This window comes from Osmerus eperlanus, chromosome 13 (genome assembly GCF_963692335.1).
Source record: "Osmerus eperlanus chromosome 13, fOsmEpe2.1, whole genome shotgun sequence".
Taxonomy (NCBI): Eukaryota; Metazoa; Chordata; class Actinopteri; order Osmeriformes; family Osmeridae; genus Osmerus; species Osmerus eperlanus.
This window is the reverse complement of record NC_085030.1, coordinates 10992160-11010387: the sequence shown is the minus strand read 5'-3', so window position 1 is coordinate 11010387 and position 18228 is coordinate 10992160. Positions and strand designations below refer to the sequence as shown.

Here is an 18228-nt window from a genome sequence, read left to right as displayed (position 1 = left end):
AGGTAGAGTGGCCTGTCATGTGATTATTTTTAGCAAGTGGTGTTAGTGACGTCACACCCATTCACCAATCTTAAGTAAAACATTTTACCAACTACCCCACCTTTTAACTGCTGAGTGAGAAAGGAATACATACAGTCATTAAGCAGACACACTGGCTGGTTAGATATTGAATTAATCTGTATTTGGGGCTTTGACAGAACAGGCATGTTTATTACAGACACATCAGGCATGTTTATTACAGACACATGAGTCTTAAAGTGAAGAGATCAGACCTAGAGTTGAAGTAAATCTCAAGGTATTCTGATAAACATTAATGGGCAATAGCTAGATATATATCTAGTATATAGTTAGTCCCTCAAACCAGGTCCAACAGGATTATAGTTATTTTCTCCTCTTTGTACTAAATATTCATTTGAACGCAGGCCAGTCATTGTACTAGGACCGTGGTTGAGGGAACTCAAGTGCAGAAAACAAAGCCTTCATTCTGATTAAGTAGCTCTGTGTTTTTGGATCCATCTGGTGAGGCAGAGTCGAGTTGTTGGGGAAATGTCAGGCTAAACTAGAGGTCCTCTTCTTGATCTCCTCCACTAGTTCTGCTCTTGGCACGTCAACCTGTGATACAAACCAGACCCGAGAAGACAGTGTTCAAACTGCAAAGATACAGCACTCAATTCGATCAAGCAACAGTGTGTGTGTTTGTGTGTCACCTCATCTCGGCTGGCGACATTGCGGAGCTTCACCACCCCGTCCTTGAGCTCCTGCTCTCCCAGGATGGCCACTAGGGGGATCCCCGAGTCCTCGCAGTGCTGCAGCTGGCTCAGCAGCTTGGGATTCTTCTTGTACATCACCTCTGCCTGAACACACACACACACAAACACGTCAGTCAGAGGCTTATGATACTTCAGACAGATAATCCAGTTTTGTTGCCCTCTTCCATTCTCACACATTCACACCTTGATGCCAGCGTTCCAGAGCTCGGCGGTGAGTTTGAGCCTCTCCTCCAGAAGGTTCTTCTGTGCAGAAACCACCATGACCTGGGACTCGGTGGTCCTCACCTTCTCAGCTGATGCCTGTGGAGATGCGAGGCGTTGATGATGTGCTCAATCACAGTCTGGGCTAACGATCGATATGGCCGCTAAAAACACTAAGCTTTGGAGAACTGCCACTCATGGCACAACCACTGAAACATTTTGGAACACACTAAATAACCTGAAAGATATGAATGACCCCCACATACCTACAAACATTACACAAAGAAACAAGGCAAAATGAACCCAAAGTAACAAACAAAAATAACTGGCCTGCAATTAACAAACCCCTAATGTCCTCTAAATCAGCCACCTCCATGCTTCCCCATACCTCTGCCTTCTGCTCCAAGATGGAAAAGACCCTCTCGATGCCAATGCTCACACCCACGCATGGCACCTTCCTGCCCTTGGGGTCGAACATGCCCACCAGGCCGTCGTAGCGCCCGCCGCCCGCTACGCTGCCCACGCTCACAGACCCCTCGTCACCGCCGGCACCGTTCTGCTCTGTGGCCGCGGAAGCGGGCGCCGGTATGGGTCCTGTCTGGGTCAGGAGGGCCTCGTAGATGACGCCTGTGTAGTAGTCCAGCCCCCGCGCCAGGCTGAGGTCAAACACCACCTGGGAGGACGAGAGAGAGACAGGGAGAGAGCAGCTTAAAAGGGGGGAAAGGAGAGGAGGTCCTGAATGGCATTCGAAAGAGGGGGAGGGAGGTACCAAAAGGTTGGCGGTAGAGTGGATAATAATGTTGGCTGCACGGTGAGACCTGTCATTTCCCCTCCGCTGACCCCTTACCTTGTCTGTGACCTGGAAGAGCTGCAAGAAGCTGAAGAGCTGCTTCATGTCTGTCAGGCCGGCGACTGCCTGCTTGCTCTGAGACATCTTGGGGTCCTGCAGCAGACGCTCTGCCAGGTCCTGCCCCCCTGTGACACGAGCACCAATCACACACTGGGTCAAAGGTTGGGTGGAGCTTACATAAGAATTAAGGGCTGATTGAGCTGCGGTTGAATGGCGTCACAGTTGGAACTTATGGTTCCAGTCAATTGGTTCCATTTCTAAATCAAGGGCTCACCAAGTATTTTACAAGAGTATTTGCACGATCCCACTTCCTGCCTCACCATGCATGCTGACATACTCCCCGATCTGGTCTGCGGCCTCCTCAGACAGGCCTTTCTCCTTCACCATCTCACAGCGCACATCCTCCCATGACATCTGATAGATAGGAAGGGAGCAGGAGAACAAAAGAGACAGAGATGAGAGTTTGATTTTGTTTACCTTTCAAACCAAAATCCCATAGATGGCTTGATTGGACTGCCATCTCCCGGCGTGCTCAATTGCAGTTGTGTGTGTGTGTGTGTGTTACCTTGTCCAGTTTATCCACCGTGGAGCAGATGGTGCGGAACTTGTCGTCGGGGACGCCGCACACGGCAAACATTCCATCAAGGATCCGTCTGTCGTTGACCTGCGGAGAGGGTGGAGGAGTGAGGTGGGAGGACATGGTGTGTGTGTGTGTGTGTGTGTGTGTGTGTGTGTGTGTGTGTGTGAAAGGAGTGTGGGGGTGCAGGGGGAATTCTCACCTTGATGCGGAAGTCTCCTAGGTCCAACTCACTCAGAATCTCGTGGACAATCTTCAGACACTCAGCATCAGGGATCATGGGATCGTATTGCCCTGCAATATCGAAATCCTGGAGGGACATACACAGACAGCAAAAGTTGTGTGAATTCGCTTTAAAAACACTAACGTAATATGGCCTACATGTGGTGACAACATACAGCACATAGTTAGGTCCTTCATATTGAGAGTTGACAGCAACAGATTCCAAACACAAATATCATACTTGAAATGAACTCTAGACCTTTTATCTGCTCCTTGTCAATGAAATAACGAACTCCCTTTATGAGGGAATAATATACACCTGGCCATGGAACAGCTGAGCAGCCAATTGTCCAATTACTTTTGGTCCCTTAAAAAGGGGGGGGCCACATATAAAATGTGTTGTAATTCCTACACCGTTCACCTGATTTGGATGTAAATACCCTGAAATTAAAGCTGAAAGTCTGCACTTAAAGCACATCTTGATTGTTTCATTTCAAATCCATTGTGGTGGTATACAGAGCCAAAATGATGAAAATTGTGTCAATGTCCAAATACTTATGGACCTAACTGTAAGTGTTGTCCGACGGGCAAATCGGACAGAGCTTTTGTCATCCGTCACTTACACACTGGTAGAACTCTCTGTAGCGGCCGCGGGTCATTGCGGGGTTGTCACGACGATAGACCTTGGCGATGTGGTAGCGCTTGATGTTGGTGATCTTGTTCATTGCCAGGTAACGTGCAAAGGGAACCTGACAGGTGTGGGGTTAAGGGCAGATAATACTCGACTTTCCATCTTCAACAGCGACAATCAAGAAACCAATCTTGTTCTTCCGGAGGTGCCCCAGCATAACTTCCAGCGCCCCAATTACAGTCTTAACCACTGGCAGTAGTTTTCTACTGGTCTAGTCAATTTCTATCAACATCGAACTAAAGAGTACTAAGGCAGTGAGCCAGATGTTAATGTTAGGTCTCCAAGGATACAGTGAGGTCATATCGGAGGGACAGCAGCTCGCCACCTTGGTCCTTGAGGTCGTAGATGAGCTTAGAGTCCTCCCCATACTTCCCGGTCAGTGTTTCCTACACACACAGCCACACAGAACAGCTTGAGACGATACCAATGTCATACTTCATGCAACAGCAAGCTGACTTGTCCGTTATCAGATTTAGTTTGCGTGTAAGAGAGAGAGGGTTCAGATGCACCTTCAGTTCAAACACAGGTGTGTCAATGGTTTCTGCTCCGTGGCGTTTGAAGCAGTTAACGATGGTGCTGAAAACCTTCTCTCTGATGGCCATCTGTTTGGGATTGTAGTCCCTCGTGCCCTATAAGGAGAAAGGAAAAGAAAAAAAAGAGCCTTATACATTTGTAAATAGTCCCTTTTGTCTCTAGACAAAAATGTGACCAGTTTGCATTTACCTTGGCAGTCTTGAGCACAAATTGGTGTTTGCCATCATCTCCTCCAAGCTGAGCCTTCAGCTGCAACAATTTGGCTACTTCCTCATCAATCTGCATCAAGCACACACACACACAAACACTCTCAGACACCATATACTATAACAGGCTTTGAGAAATATGAGAAATCCAAAGCCATCTTTTCTTCAGGTCAGTTCAGGTCATGCTCCACAACCACCCAGCTGAGGCCTACCTGAGACACAGTCATCCCAGACACGGTGCACAGAGAGCGGGTACATAGTGAAGTCCGGTGGCGCGCCAGTCCCATACACACACGCAGGGAGAACATACCCCAAATGTTCATCCCAGAAACAGTGTTCGACAAAAAAAGGGTTTGTTCAGCAGTGCAGCATCATAGCAGAGGCATATTCCAATAGCATTGTTTCACCCCGCCAAGACGTCCAATCACAACAGTTTATGAGTGCCAAACAGGAAGACGTTTCGTCCCCCCAAGCAGAGATTGTCCAGATATATCCATAGAGAGGTAGAGGGTGTTGAGGTAGATGATGATGGAGGTAGAGCCAGGCCAATGTTGTTGTCGTCGGGCAGGAAGAACAGGAGAAAATTGGTGAGCGACCCTAGCACTAGGGAAGTGCAGTACATGACGCATCACAGCATGGAGGATAAAACATGAAAAGCAGGGGTCAAACTAACCAGCCAATCAGAGAACTCAGACAGAAGACTGACTCAGACAGAAGGGGAGGCATGCCGACCCCTACAGCCATACCTGGAAACCACCTGGCTTGTTTTAGATGAAACCTTCCTTCTTAGTTCTATGCATGATCACAGAACTGACATGACTGGATAGGTGACATCTGTGAGGTTAATCACTTGCTTGTATCCCATCTCTCTTACCTGACGTTTTATAGAAATCTAAATGGGCAATGCTGTAAGATAAGATGTTCAGGCACCTAGTACAGGACTATAAAGCTGTCTAGCAAGGGCAACCTGACAGGCGTCACCTGGGTCCAGTCATCTGACATAACTCCAAACACATCAGCAACAACCAGAAAGAAGAGTTAGCTACATTGACTGGCGCACTTGCTAGCACTAGTCAACGCAGTAATGTTACAAAAAATGCTATATATTGCGTCAGCTGTTAACTTAGCATGTAGGCTACTGTACTGTTGACTTGCTCAATACTGACAGTAATACTGACGTCTGGTCGTTTTTCACGTTTTACGTCAACCAGTTAACGGTTGTAAACTGTAACATTTCTTATCTGGTCTACTCTAACGTTAGTTTTTAAGTTCCCCATTAACCAAGACGTGTATGACCTGACAAGGCAGATACCAGCTAAGGCTAAGCTAATACTATTCCAGGCTAACGTGTATAGCAACGCAAACATTCCTACTGGAGTGCTGGTACACGTTCCTGTATGGCCGTTAAACGCCAGCTAACTATTTAAAAATCAGCTGAGGCAGGGCGAGAGTCTATTCAAATCGACGACCATTCATCCAACTCGACTGACATCTAGGCTGGCTACAGCTGCCAGCTTGCCGGTTGCTGCTACAGTACTGCTGCTACTGTTCTGCTAGCACTTGATGGCACATGTGTTCCTGCCAAGGAATCAAGCCAGGCAATGGGCATTTTGCCGTAGCAGAACAATGGAACACAAATGACGCAGATGTGAATACTGACCTGATCTTTGCTAGCTTTTTCTGTCTTTAATTTACGGACGACCTCTCCTTGTGTTTTAATCGCTTCTTGAATCTGCGCTTTGTCGGCCATGGTGGGGATGTAAAGTCGGACGCACTGACTACTCTTCCTTCTCAAGCGGAAGCGAGTCGCTTGCTACCGGGCAGGCTACCTCAGCTCACCATTGAGTGGCGCTGCAAATATAGTTAGAGCTGGCACGAAATTGTCTCTATGGCTCTAGCCACGATGAACCACAATTTATTTTATATGGTAGCCGACATAAAATGGCTCATGGCCATGGTTTTGCTCCAACTAGCCACTATTGTGTAAAAAGGAATATAATTTATAATTATGACATTACGGTCATGTAGGGGATGTAGCTCAGTGGTAGAGCGCATGCTTTGCATGTATGAGGCCCCGGGTTCAATCCCCGGCATCTCCACATCTTTTGAACATATCCGCAGTTAGTGTTGCTGGATTGGAATAGGTCACTGTCAGACACAGTAAACTCTGTGAATTTAGATTTTAATATGTAAAAAGGAACTGTCTACCATAAGCGTACCTCTATAGGGTACAGACAGATGGATTGTGGATAGTGTTAGATTGCCAAATGAGAATTCTTTGAAAAAAAACTGCGGGAATTTGATGTATAGCCCAAGATGTTTAATTATTCAGCTTGTCTCCAGAAGCACAATGGGGGTCTGCTAGTGGTTGGGTTACTCTTGCAATATTTGAGTAAAAAGCTATATAGGCCTACTCCTCCATTGACACACATAAACACACACACACAGCAGCATGACATGATGCTGGTCGATCACAGCAGATTTATTGTTTAAATGGCCTATAGCAACCACAGGCAACACAGCAACAACATTGCTAGTTCAATTGTGTGCGTGAACTCGTATTTCCAAAGTCTTCAGAAGTGCTGGGGCCCAGAGAAAGAGAGATAGAGAGTTGATGAGGTATGCTGTCATTCCAAACCATCCATGAACAAAAGACTCCATGCAGTGCTATGTTCCCCAAAAAGTGTCCCAGTTGCTAGGGACAACAACAAGTTGGGACCTACAATTGGGGCATTGGGACATTCCCAGAAACACAGCCCTATTCATATATCCACCAAACCCTCCCCCCCCATTCCCCACCACAGGGGTCCAAAAATACAGACTCAGTTTCCCATCTCCCCCCTCCTACACCTCACCTTTGACCCCGTCCAACCACCACATTCATGTGGGTCTGACTTGTCGTCAAGGCGACATTGGAAACTATGTTCCCCACCTAGTCTGGCCCACAGCAAACTTTCTTTAGATTCAAGGCATTTTAACAAAGTCAATAGGAGTAATTGAATGGCAATGAAGTTAAATGAGGTTGTGTGTGTGTGTGTGTGTGTGCATGTGGGTGTGTAATGAGTGGAGGTGGTGATGTTGTCATTAGGTGGTATTTCATCCCGTTGTGTCTCTACTGTGACAGGTTGTGAATTGAGTTTACATCAGTGGGATCCAGTTTCTCTAGAAAAACACAGCGGTAGAGTCAAAGTGTGCTTTTTCAATCATACATTACCCTAGGAGGGAGGGAGGGGGGGGGAGCTAGAGAGTGACATTAAACATCTGGAAATATACTCTAATGCTTCTCTGTCTGCATGTCCTCTCTCTCTTGTCACTCCCCCTGTTCTGTATCTTTCCGTTTTTTTCAGGCAGGTATTTGTGCCCTGCTCTCTCTCTCTCTCTCTCTCTCTCTCTCTCTCTCTGTCTCTCTCTCTTTCTCTGTCTCTCTCTCTCTCACCCACAGAGACTTCCTGAATCGTGTCCAGTGCTCTGGCTATGTTGCTTGCTTCATTTGTGTATTTGACTATTCTATTTCATTGGTTCAAGTTAATCTGCCTCCAGAATGACTTTTGAAGGTCTACCTACTCCATAATCTGGCATCAGTCTGTGATTCTTACCCTGCAACATTTGGCATGATAACATAAACAATGCACTGACAGAACGAGAGAGAAGAGAGGGCGAGATCAGTTAAAATCTTCATCTTTATTTTTGTAATCCTTTGGTTAAGAGGATTGCATCAAAACGATTCTAGCCAGGCCTCTCACTGTACACACACTAAACATACGGAGCACACACACACACCATCTTTGCTTTTCCACTCTCACTAATCCCACAGGGAAAGCCTTTAGTTACACATTAAAAGTCAGTATATCTCTATACAACATAACCCCAACATCTTCTGAGGCTTAATGGTTGTTTTATCATTTTAGATGCAGGGATTAATTTAGATCATGTATGTTTTCATGTTAGATATCCTTATGTGTATTTTTTTTTAAATCTGAGGTGGACAGCAGGACAGTATGTGATGTGTGTGTGCGGGTATGTGTATGTGTGCGGGTGTGTGTGCCTGTAAGTAAGAGAAGCGGGAGATAAAGAAACTCCAAATCTTCTTAGGGAGTCGAGACATTGATTCCTTCTTTACCCTCCATGCACACATATATGTTATACATGCTCACACACACACTCACATGTACACACACACAGATTTGTTGTTGGAGGTTTACAGGGTAGACTATTGAAACATCGTGGGAGGGAGGGTGTGCAATGGGAGGAAATGAGGCGGTAGTGAGGGAGGGAGGGGGGGGGGGGTGTTGAGGGAGGGGGAGGGGGGGTGGTGAGGGAGGTACGGGGGAGTGGGTGGGAGAAAAGAAGGGCACATCTGCTCATAGTGAGAGAGAGTGAGAGACAAGGGACACAGCGAAGGAGACACAAGGCAGCAAGGAAGAGGAAGGTAAGCATGGAACCACGGATGTTGAAAATGATTGTGTAAACATTTAGGGTTAGTTGGATACTTATGCACCATGTGACTTTGCACTTTGTTATATTGCCATCGTATTGTTTCTGCATGCAGATTTTTATCAGTTTAAAAGTTTGTCTGCTTGCTTGTCTATGTGTTCATGTGGGTGTGTGTATGCATTGATGTTAGTGTTGTGTGCTCGGCAGCAGGTTTGTAAACCATATTGTGGCATTGTTCATTTGTCAGTGCTTAACCAGATGGTTTTTGAAGTGTGTGTGCACCCCACTACAATTAAAGTATCAAGAATTCAATTCATTAACAGCTCTGACCTAAGCACCTACATTACTGCACTAGTCTGTCTTCTATTCTCTCTCTCTACTAAATCCCTCTCTCCCACACTCACTCACTGTACCCCCCCCTCCCCATCACCTCACCATTCAACCTCAACCTCTCTTAACCAGTTCTCTTTTCCTTTCAATCTCATGATCCCTTTATTCTTATTTTTCATCTGCACAACAGACATCTTTCATTCTATGAGTCCCTTGAGGAATCGACTGAACCCTCTTCCACTTTAATCCCATTACTTTACAACTGTCCTTCTTCCCGCCCTCCCATTTTACCCACTTTCTTTAACTAAATGATGCCAGCTAATTTAATTAAAACTCCACATCCTCTGTGTCAGTATTCCCCTCCCCCCATACACATGCCAACCACACACAGCCCAAACACTTTCCTTCTTTGAAATTAGATCAAGTGTCTTGTACTTGTACACAGACACCCAACACCCATCTCCTCCCTCCCTCCCTCCCTCCCTGGGATTTTATGGTAATCTCACTCCATCTCCTGATTGGATGGGTCTTGGACTCATCTGCCTGCTTTACATATCCATGCCTGCCTGGATTACTTTATTGACGTTTCTGTCATTATTACTTTTTATCTGAAATTGGAATTCAGAGTTTTATGGGCTACCTGATTGTACATGTTCTAAAAGTGGGAGTGGGACATAAATAACAATGTCCCTCAACCACATATATTCCACTGAGGCTTGTGCAGAATGTTGTAATTTGTAAACCCCATTAAATTGTGGATTAAATAGCCCCCCTCACACACACACACACACACACACATACACACACACACAGTTTCAGACAATCATGTATGAAGATGAAATGTATCTCTATGACAGCTTACAGGAATGTTTTCATTGTCCATAGGCACGGGATATATATTATCTGTGGCCGTGTGTTGCACGCTCCCCCGTGCAGAGTGTTTTACCAGCCACTTGCTCCCGGGAGATTCCGTTCGTGTGGCTGCTGCACTGCTATCCTTGATCAAACGACGACGATGGAGGACGGATGACCTCGCAAAGTTGCTGAAAATTGGAAATGATTAATCTTTGCAGCAAGAAGACGGTAGAGAGGTCGCTTTATTAAGAAAGTTTGATGTAAAATGTGAACACAATGAAGACGGCGGTTTGGTGCGTGTTATTGATTTGTTTGTGCGGGCGCACACTAACGGTGGCCGTCGTTGGAGTCCCAAGCGCGGCCACCCCAACGGACACAACTTTACCTTCCTCCCCTGAGTCGGTGACACCAACGAAAGACGAGAGCTCGGAATTAGTGGTGAGAATATTGTTATACACTATCAAACACTGGTGACTTTAAAATGTTTTTAAAACAAATATTTTGTCCTTTTCTGGCATGTATGCCCCTACATTTAGAGATAGATGTCCACACAAACAAATGTACATGAGATCTACATAATGTGTTTCATTATTTAATCATATTTTATATCATGGTCATGATCAGCATTATAATTCTTTAGTCTGCAACTAATTGTTTCAAGACATATGTCTTGTTAGACACACTTAGACACATGTCTAAGTTATGCCTTTCAATACAGCTCTCTCCCTTCTCCCAGGATTGGCTGATGCGATATGGCTACCTCCCGCCCCCTGACCCCTCCACTGGACAGCTACAGGCCTGGACAGCTGTCACTCATGCTGTGACAGCCATGCAGAAATTTGCAGGGCTGAAAGAGACTGGATTTGTAGGTGGGAAATTAGAGAAACTGTTCAGTCATCTAGTCAACCCATTGGAGGTGCTATGAAATGACCCCATTTCTATCGTCTTTCTCTCTTTCATTATATCTCTCTTTCTCACACTTTCTCTCTCTCTTGCTTAGATAAGGAGACACTGACTCTGATGCAAACACCACGCTGTTCTTTGCCTGACAATGAGGAGGAGACACTCGGACCCCAAGCCAATCAGCTCCACCCGGGGCGGAGCCTGAGGAGGAAGCGGGCCATTGTTGCGTGGACAAGCAGGAACATCAACTGGAGGTTTGTCACCGTCATTCACTTGTCGTCCCTCTCATCCCCCTGTATTTGCTGTTTCACTTCTATTCCTAAAACTAAAATAAGCCTAGCTCTATCCTTTCCCTGCTTTTTAGACTTTTCCTGATGTTCATTGTGTACTTTCTGACCCAGGGCCTTTCTCATTCTACCTATAGGCTGGGCTCCTATCCTGTAACATCTTCTCTCTCCCGTGAGACGATTCGCTCCCTGGTGTTCTATGCCCTGAGGGTATGGGCAGAGCCAACACCTCTGGAGTTCCATGAAGTGCGTCTCTCTTTTGGTCTCTCTGTTTTCCTGTCTCGTTTTCCTGTCTCTCATGTAACTTCTTCTTCTCTCACCCGCAGGTGGCAGGCCCCGAGATGGCCGACCTACAAGTTGACTTCCTCCGCGGTTTCCACGGTGACGGCTACCCCTTCGACGGAGCCGGGGGTGCTGTTGGCCACGCCTTCTTCCCCTCAGACCCCACCCGAGCGGGTGGGGTCCACCTGGATGCAGAGGAGGAGTGGGCCTTCCGCCAGCCAGGTGAGTGACAGGTGCTGACTTAGGTCACAAGCATTATACTTCCACACTGCTGTTGACCCACTGGAGCCATCTTAAATATTCAAACGCTACCCATTAATGAGTGTAGTCCATTCCTCTGTCTCCACTCCTCTGTCCCTGTCTCCACCCGTCTGTCTCCACCCCTCTCGCCAGCCTCAGAGGGGACTGATCTGTTCACTGTTCTGGTGCATGAGTTTGGCCACGCCCTGGGCCTGTCCCACTCCTCCACGAGGCGCTCGGTGATGAGGCCGTACTACCAGGGTCCTGCAGGAGACCCACTCCAATATCGCCTCGGCAGCCACGACCAGGAACACATCACCAGCCTCTACGGTCAGTCTGTCGGTCTCTTGGGGGGTTAGTCAAGTACGTATGGACATATTGTGTAGCTTATTCCGTATGTGTGTGTGTGTGTGTGTGCAGGTAAGAGGAGTCAGCTGCTGGCCTCAGACGCCCCTCGCCTCGCCACTGAGGCTCAGCTGCGCCATCGAGGCCATGGACACAGACACAAACACAGGTACAACTGGTTACTCACTGACCTAATGGAACGTATACGGAACATGACTTTACCTGAATTTTATACTCGGTACATAGACATAGGGGACGGTTGAATTATAAATGGAGGAAATATTGGAAATATTGCCTCTCAGTTATCAAGTTTGTTCCCTGTCTTCAGTCTTATGGTAACAAATCTCTTGAGCGTTATGTGAAGAAATTCATAAATCTGTTTTGTGTCCTAGTCCCTCTGTAGACCGGTGCAACACCAGCTTTGATGCCGTGGCCAAGATCAGGGGAGAGACCTTTTTCTTTAAGGGTAAGAGAGGCTGCTGGGATTTTCCTCCCATTGAAGCTTTCAGTGTAGCTTCTGAAAGGGTTCATGATTGCTTCCCATGGGATGTAGTATCTCACAGCTGCAAGCGTACCCCTTCTCCCTCCACACACACACACACACACTCTCTCTCTCTCTCTCTCTCTCTCTCTCTCTCTCTCTCTCTCTCTCTCTCTCTCTCACTTTCAATTTCTTTCTTTCTATCTCTCTCTTTCTTTCTATCTCAGGATTGAGTATGTGGAGGGTCAGTGCTGGAGGGTTGGTGTCAGGCCGGGCAGCCTCAGTGCGGAGGCTGTGGGGGGGTCTGCCTCCTGACCTGCCACCCCTGAAGGCCGTGCTGGAGAGACACTCGGACCACGCCATCATCTTCATCAGTGGTACGCCCCTCTGCAACTGCATACCCACACATACACACACACAACATAATTATTTTCTGTGACCTCACCAGTAAATGACTCGTTGCGATGACCAGCTCGCACTGTCAGTTGGTGGGTCGATTGGTCGGTGGTTGGAACTATTGCAAACTGATGCTTGTGTTTTTCATTTGTCAGGCTCCCAATTCTGGCTGTTCAGGGACCTCTTACTCCAGGAGGGCTACCCACAACCACTCTCTGATCTCAGGGAGGTGTCAGAGGCTGGGACCAGGTCAGAGTCTGGGCCTGGGGGTTTGCCTGGTGCTGGAGCTGGTTCTGGGGCAGAAGAAAATGGAGGCGTGGAGCAAGGTCTGGTCTGGGACTCAGTGGAGGGACCAGTGTGGGCGGAGACCAGGGAGGCGGGGTCAGGAGGTCAGGAAGAGGATAGTCAAACCTGGACAAAACTCATTAGAGACGGAGTGAATGGGATCAGCGAAGAGCAAGATGGTAAGAAGCTGTGTGTGTGTGCTTTACCATAACATAGGCATGTTTAATCTATTGTATCTACAAACCTATGCATTGTATCTAAATCTGGTTTGGATATTACTTCTCCAGGCTCCATCATTCTCTTCAAAGGACATTCTTACTGGAAATTTCCCTACCCAGGCTCCGCCCTAGAGGAGGGGTATCCTCGATCCCTGGCTACCGATTGGCTGGACTGCCCAAACCCATCAGCTCCTGTCCTGGACGACCTTTCTCTCTCTTTCTCTCCGCCCACAGAACGGCAGGAGCTCCGGGAGAGATGGATGGAGGAGAGAGGGAGGGAGGAGAAAGGAGGGCAGAGGAGAGACCAAGGTCTGGACAGACACAGAGGCAGAGAGGGACTGCAGCCCTGGCCATGCACTTGCATGAACCAAGCAGTAGAAGGCGACGTGACTCCCTTGATTTCTATTCTGGTTTTCACGTTAATCCCTCTGTTGTTTGAGTGACATTGGACCACATCTTAGTTCAGATCACAGTGGTCCCTTCTCTGGTCTTCATGAACCCCTTAGCTCGATATCAGTGCTGAGGAATGGGAGTTGTCTGAGTCATATATATTTGAGACTTCATTTGTTAATTGACTCTGCTTCAACAAGACATTTGGAAAATTCTGACAAGTCATGGAACGGTCGGTCCTCAACAGCCCAGACCACCTGGTTGTACAGCCTGAGCTAACTAAGCAGGAATGCAATCTGGAACATTTACCTACAACATTCTTTCTAGCTGTGCAGGACTTTAAAATGGATGAGGATGTATTGTCCCACAGTAAACTATGTAAAAAGTGATATACAAAGATATGCTGTGTATTTGTGAAAACTATGTCAGCAAAACATGTTAAACAACCTATTCCCCTCTCATTAATTGGCAACCTATTTCAAGCTTTGTAATTCAAACAAACTATCTATTAACAGTCAAGTCAAGTATTTTTATTTGTCAAATACAAAAAATGTGAATAGTGAAACAATTGACCACGTTGAAATTCAGTAGTATCCAACAGCAATGTTGACATTTCCTATGTACCTGAGTGGGAAGAAGTGTCAAAGACCGCAGGGACAGGACTGGCCAATAAACAAAAAACAAAATTGGAACATTCCAAGAGCACTAGCTGTGTTAAAGTCCATTGATTCAGACAAACTCAAAATTGTCTAAGTTGGGGAAGAACCACCCAATTCTTGTAACTAACACTTACCATTCATAAAAAGACAAATATTTCAACCCTTTTGAACAGGCGTCTGCTTTCTGTGGTAGTTACACAGTTGATCAGTGTTCTCTTTGCCATGAATGTCCCCCAATCCATTTCCATAATCCTCAATAATATCCGTGTGCAAAGCAGCGCTGGAGGATTGTAGTTTTACACCCACATTCACTCCGGAAGACCTTGCCAAGGTAAGGCTGTTGTTCCCAGGTCTTTGTCCCGAGCATGTTCTCATGTCATTACAGTTGTAGTTCTAGCTGCGCTCAACCGTTTGGCCAGTTTTGAAATTGACTACATTTGGAGGGAGCTCTTGGTCACTCTTGCCTGTCAACAAGCACTACATTTCAAATCTTGAAGATGCAGGCGGTTAATGTTGAGTAAACATTGTATCTCTTTCATATTCCTGTGATGGAATATGTCTTAATGTTGTCACCAACATGACATTTTCTAACAACACCTTTCAAGTCACATGTAAGTCAAATATTACCTAGCCTTAATTCCCTTTTTATAAACACTCACAAAACATTTATTTAGATTTCTTTCCTATCAGAACACACTTACAGAACAACAATGTTGTTGTCAGTTATGGATCAACAACTACATTCAACTGTTAATCTGTATTCCACAATACGGTATTCAACTCTTTTGTGAGGCTCTACTGAAGATAAGTCCCACAGATTGATTGCACAATCTGTGGACTGAAACTTGAGTATAGAATGTAATTATTGTTTGTGTGTGTTGTCTGTCAGCAGTGCTTCTCCTCATTGTAAGGAACATCATACGGTCAATAAATTCAGGTTCTGTCAAATAAACAACCTTGTATCAACATGGAAGGTTTTGCTAAAGATCAATGCTCTCAGTGATATAAACCCAAACCATCAATAGAGGTGAAATGAACCCTGTACTCCTGGCAGGACTTCATGAAGGCGTGGGCAGAGGGCTCAGTCTGAAACATCCCCAGCATAAACAAGACAAGTGAAGGCTCACACTGTGGTTAGATTGTGTTGTGTGTAGTAAAGAAGGAATCTATCTTCGCTGGGTCTCCACAGCAGTGTTTCATCATGATGGTTCTCTATGGAGCGGCTCTCCTGGCGGTGCTGGTAGAGTGTGGGCAGACAGCTCCCACCCCCGAGGAATGTGAGGATTTGGTGAAGCCCCTTGAGGAATCAGAGTTCTACAAGGTGGGATTCATACACACACACACACACACACACACATACATGCATACATACATACACACACACAAAGACATGCACCCATCAAAACCTGTTAATACAACCACATACACAAAGGATGAACAATGCAAAGATAAGTTTTTCTGATCATATGATCCTAGCATATCTTGCACTGTAAAGATAAAGTTATGTAAATGAAGAATTTTTCTTATAGATCTCTGGAAGATGGATCCTCCTTGAGGCCTATTGTGATTATAAGACTGCCGGAGAGACACTGCTGGAAACCAACAGTACCTGGTCAGACTTTCTCCCTGCAGCAGACAACAAGACCTTCATCCTGCAACAGGGCATCATGCAGTAAGCAGCCTGTGTCACTTCTTAAACACATTTTATAACAGTTCCACTTGTAAATCAGTGTCCAATGATCCACAATATATGTGATTACCATGGTTATCATGAGTAATTATTATGATTATTGTGAGTAATTGATTATAAGGATTATCTGCGATGGTCACTGTCTTCTTGACCTCCCTTCAGTGAGGAGACGTGTGTCTTTTATTCCGTGAACATGACTGTGGTCAACAACACTCTCGTTGCGAACAGTAAGTCTACTGCACATGCAAAAAATAAAATGAACATGCACATTTGCGATCCTTTTTTTATAGAGCAATTAGGTGTAATCAGCCAATCCTTGTTATACCTGACACTGATCCAGGACTTTCTTCTTAACCACTAAGTTCTAGGTTTAGGTCAGCACACAGAAGAGCGCTAATCCCTCTCTCTCTTCTCTGCTCAGATGGGAATGACACCAACATAGCAAGCTTCCTGCAAACCTGCCCCGAGTGCCTCATTATACATGACAACGTCACATCCAGAGGGAAACTTGTCCAGTATCTTCTTGTTTATGGTAGTGTGTGTGTGTTTGTGAGACCGCTTGTTACTTTACCTGAAATGTCCTTGGATCGGTCCTGTTTACTGTGATTGATTTCTCAATTCCAGGAAACACTAGCAAACTGCCTGATCCTGTGCTGGAGACAATTAGGAAGCAAGCAGAGTGCCTCAAGTTCCAGCAGCCTCCACAGTTCACCTATGATGGAGTTGCAGGTTATATGACAAAGACTGAAACAACACAATGCATAGCATATACAATTATGGAGAGTCCTGTCTTGCCCAATAGTCTCAGTACAACCTTTACCCCTTGGGGTGCATCATTACTGGAGAGTTAAGTTGGTTGTTTATCAGGTACATTGCTGTCACAGAAGCATAGTACGGTCTTAGAACACACTTTCCCTGTTTCAAAATGTCTTTCAAAGCAGACATTCTCCGGTTTAGCTGATATTCTTTCTTTTCCCTGCAGAATTGTGTACTCAGAAGACAGAGGACAAGGACAGAATGGACAAGTGAAAAGTTTGATCATTGTTCAATAAACGATACTGGCTGAAATGACTATTATCCTCGAATCTGTGTTGTAGAATTACATGTTTATATATATATTTACATATAAAGAGAAATATTGATGTCAAACTATTTGTTTATGAATGAATAATTTAGCATCATGAACCCAAGTTTTGGTCAATTATTTCAGTTCCAGATTTAACCTAAAGATGAAGGTGACAATAGATCAACTGAGCTGACAACAACATGACTGTGTTAAGGCTACCTACCATACATCAACATGTGCTATATTTGTAAATGGATCATGCCTTGTGGTATTAATCATTTGTATAACCTCACACACAATTTCTCCGGATTTACATAATGTGAACATTTCCTATGTCAGCTCCCTACAACATTCATATTAGTAAACACTAGAGGACTGGACAGGTGTGAAATGTGATACTCCAACAACCATCCCTGGTTTGCAGATTGAGACTGTCATGATTATCCCTTCCCAATATTCAACAGGAAACAATGTAGCAAGTTTACTAATCATTCAAATGATTCATCAAGAATGCAAACATTTATATAATTGACTTATCAAACAGATGATATAGTAAGTTGAGCACCCCTTTGTTACAAACAGTAATATTGATATGATATTGATATTTAGCCTCAGTATTGATTGCTGATAGAATAGAGCATGTAGAGTATTAAATATGTCATGCTTCTCCTCTGTTTTAATGTTTTTCCTCTTTGTAACATGGTCTGACCACCTCTAGCACAAGAAACTATCCTACTTCAGCCTGCTGAGCATTCTAGTCAGAAACAGGGTGTGTTTTAACCACCCTCACCCCCCCCCCCCCCCCCCCCTCCGCTCAGGGGGAGATTTCACAGCCTCAAGTGATTAATGTGCATCTAAGGTAGGCTTGTTGTGTGTGCGCATGTTTGCGAGTGTGTGTGTGTGTGTGTGTGTGTGTGAGTGAGTGAGTGAGTGAAGATGTAGACATCTTTCAGTGAGTGCTAATGAGCGCAATAGAGTGTGTGTGTGTGTCTTTGACGGTATGACTTGTGAATTGTCAATTGTGACCATGATCATTCATTTTCTAGGAAAGACTAGGAGCCCCAGCTGGAAACAAGGAAACAAGCAGAGTGTCTCAAGTTACAACAACATCCACTGTTCACCTGTGATGGAGTTGCAGGTTATTTTACATGTATTTACACACAAGGAGAACACTATATATGTGCTGTGTAATATGACCTATAAGGGACATTCTCTACAGGTAAACACGTTTTCTCACTTCTTCATATCACTTGCACTTCACCTAGAGATGCTTTCTTCCTGCAGTTTTGTGGTGACAAATTGGCAGACCCAGAGGA

General features: G+C 45.4%; 3 protein-coding genes and 1 non-coding gene across 7 annotated transcripts; 3 read left to right on the top strand and 1 right to left on the bottom strand.

Moving 5' to 3' along the window:
* Positions 1-228: 228 nt before the first annotated feature.
* hars (histidyl-tRNA synthetase) lies at positions 229-5873 on the bottom strand. Of its 2 annotated transcripts, XM_062475971.1 has the most exons (14): positions 5712-5845; positions 4264-4654; positions 4035-4124; positions 3821-3940; positions 3602-3697; positions 3244-3369; positions 2601-2708; positions 2387-2485; positions 2142-2235; positions 1819-1946; positions 1360-1644; positions 954-1070; positions 708-854; positions 229-612 (listed from the first exon to the last, which is right to left on the bottom strand). In XM_062475971.1, exons 2-14 carry the CDS (start codon positions 4372-4374, stop codon positions 550-552), a joined length of 1584 nt encoding a protein of 527 aa, XP_062331955.1. In that variant the 5' UTR covers positions 4375-4654; positions 5712-5845; the 3' UTR covers positions 229-549. The 2 variants fall into 2 exon arrangements, with proteins under 2 accessions (XP_062331955.1, XP_062331956.1); XM_062475972.1 differs by lacking the exon at positions 4264-4654 and having other exon boundaries at positions 5712-5873.
* Positions 5874-6078: 205 nt separating this feature from the next.
* trnaa-ugc (transfer RNA alanine (anticodon UGC)) lies at positions 6079-6150 on the top strand. Its single transcript has one exon. It is a non-coding gene; the product is annotated as a tRNA-Ala (tRNA).
* Positions 6151-8411: 2261 nt separating this feature from the next.
* Positions 8412-14320, top strand: mmp17b (matrix metallopeptidase 17b). 3 transcript variants are annotated; one of them, XM_062476824.1, is made up of 12 exons: positions 8412-8480; positions 9701-10108; positions 10407-10539; positions 10671-10827; positions 10998-11106; positions 11187-11364; positions 11542-11712; positions 11803-11896; positions 12120-12193; positions 12436-12585; positions 12760-13068; positions 13177-14320. In XM_062476824.1, exons 2-12 carry the CDS (start codon positions 9947-9949, stop codon positions 13548-13550), a joined length of 1911 nt encoding a protein of 636 aa, XP_062332808.1. In that variant the 5' UTR covers positions 8412-8480; positions 9701-9946; the 3' UTR covers positions 13551-14320. The 3 variants fall into 3 exon arrangements, with proteins under 3 accessions (XP_062332808.1, XP_062332806.1, XP_062332807.1); XM_062476822.1 differs by having other exon boundaries at positions 11536-11712; XM_062476823.1 differs by having other exon boundaries at positions 8422-8480; positions 9752-10108; positions 11536-11712.
* Positions 14321-15260: 940 nt separating this feature from the next.
* On the top strand, positions 15261-16932 carry LOC134032770 (saxitoxin and tetrodotoxin-binding protein 2-like). The gene is made up of 6 exons (XM_062476829.1): positions 15261-15477; positions 15686-15828; positions 16009-16073; positions 16268-16378; positions 16471-16575; positions 16829-16932. Exons 1-6 carry the CDS (start codon positions 15358-15360, stop codon positions 16873-16875), a joined length of 591 nt encoding a protein of 196 aa, XP_062332813.1. The 5' UTR covers positions 15261-15357; the 3' UTR covers positions 16876-16932.
* Positions 16933-18228: the final 1296 nt, after the last annotated feature.

What these genes read in the sequence shown, in the direction of transcription:
- hars (XM_062475971.1), bottom strand. Translation starts at nt 4,374, where the DNA reads ATGAACATTTGGGGTATGTTCTCCCTGCGTGTGTGTATGGGACTGGCG. An exon ending in ACAGAGAGTTCTACCAGTGT is followed by an intron (nt 2,709 to 3,243) that starts GTAAGTGACGGA and finishes ATGTCCCTCCAG; the next exon opens with GATTTCGATATTGCAGGGCA. An exon ending in TCTGGAACGCTGGCATCAAG is followed by an intron (nt 855 to 953) that starts GTGTGAATGTGT and finishes GTGTGTGTTCAG; the next exon opens with GCAGAGGTGATGTACAAGAA.
- mmp17b (XM_062476822.1), top strand. Translation starts at nt 9,947, where the DNA reads ATGAAGACGGCGGTTTGGTGCGTGTTATTGATTTGTTTGTGCGGGCGC. An exon ending in ACGAGAGCTCGGAATTAGTG is followed by an intron (nt 10,109 to 10,406) that starts GTGAGAATATTG and finishes CCCTTCTCCCAG; the next exon opens with GATTGGCTGATGCGATATGG. An exon ending in GAAAGAGACTGGATTTGTAG is followed by an intron (nt 10,540 to 10,670) that starts GTGGGAAATTAG and finishes TCTCTTGCTTAG; the next exon opens with ATAAGGAGACACTGACTCTG.
- LOC134032770 (XM_062476829.1), top strand. Translation starts at nt 15,358, where the DNA reads ATGATGGTTCTCTATGGAGCGGCTCTCCTGGCGGTGCTGGTAGAGTGT. An exon ending in CCAGTATCTTCTTGTTTATG is followed by an intron (nt 16,379 to 16,470) that starts GTAGTGTGTGTG and finishes TCTCAATTCCAG; the next exon opens with GAAACACTAGCAAACTGCCT. An exon ending in CACCTATGATGGAGTTGCAG is followed by an intron (nt 16,576 to 16,828) that starts GTTATATGACAA and finishes TTTTCCCTGCAG; the next exon opens with AATTGTGTACTCAGAAGACA.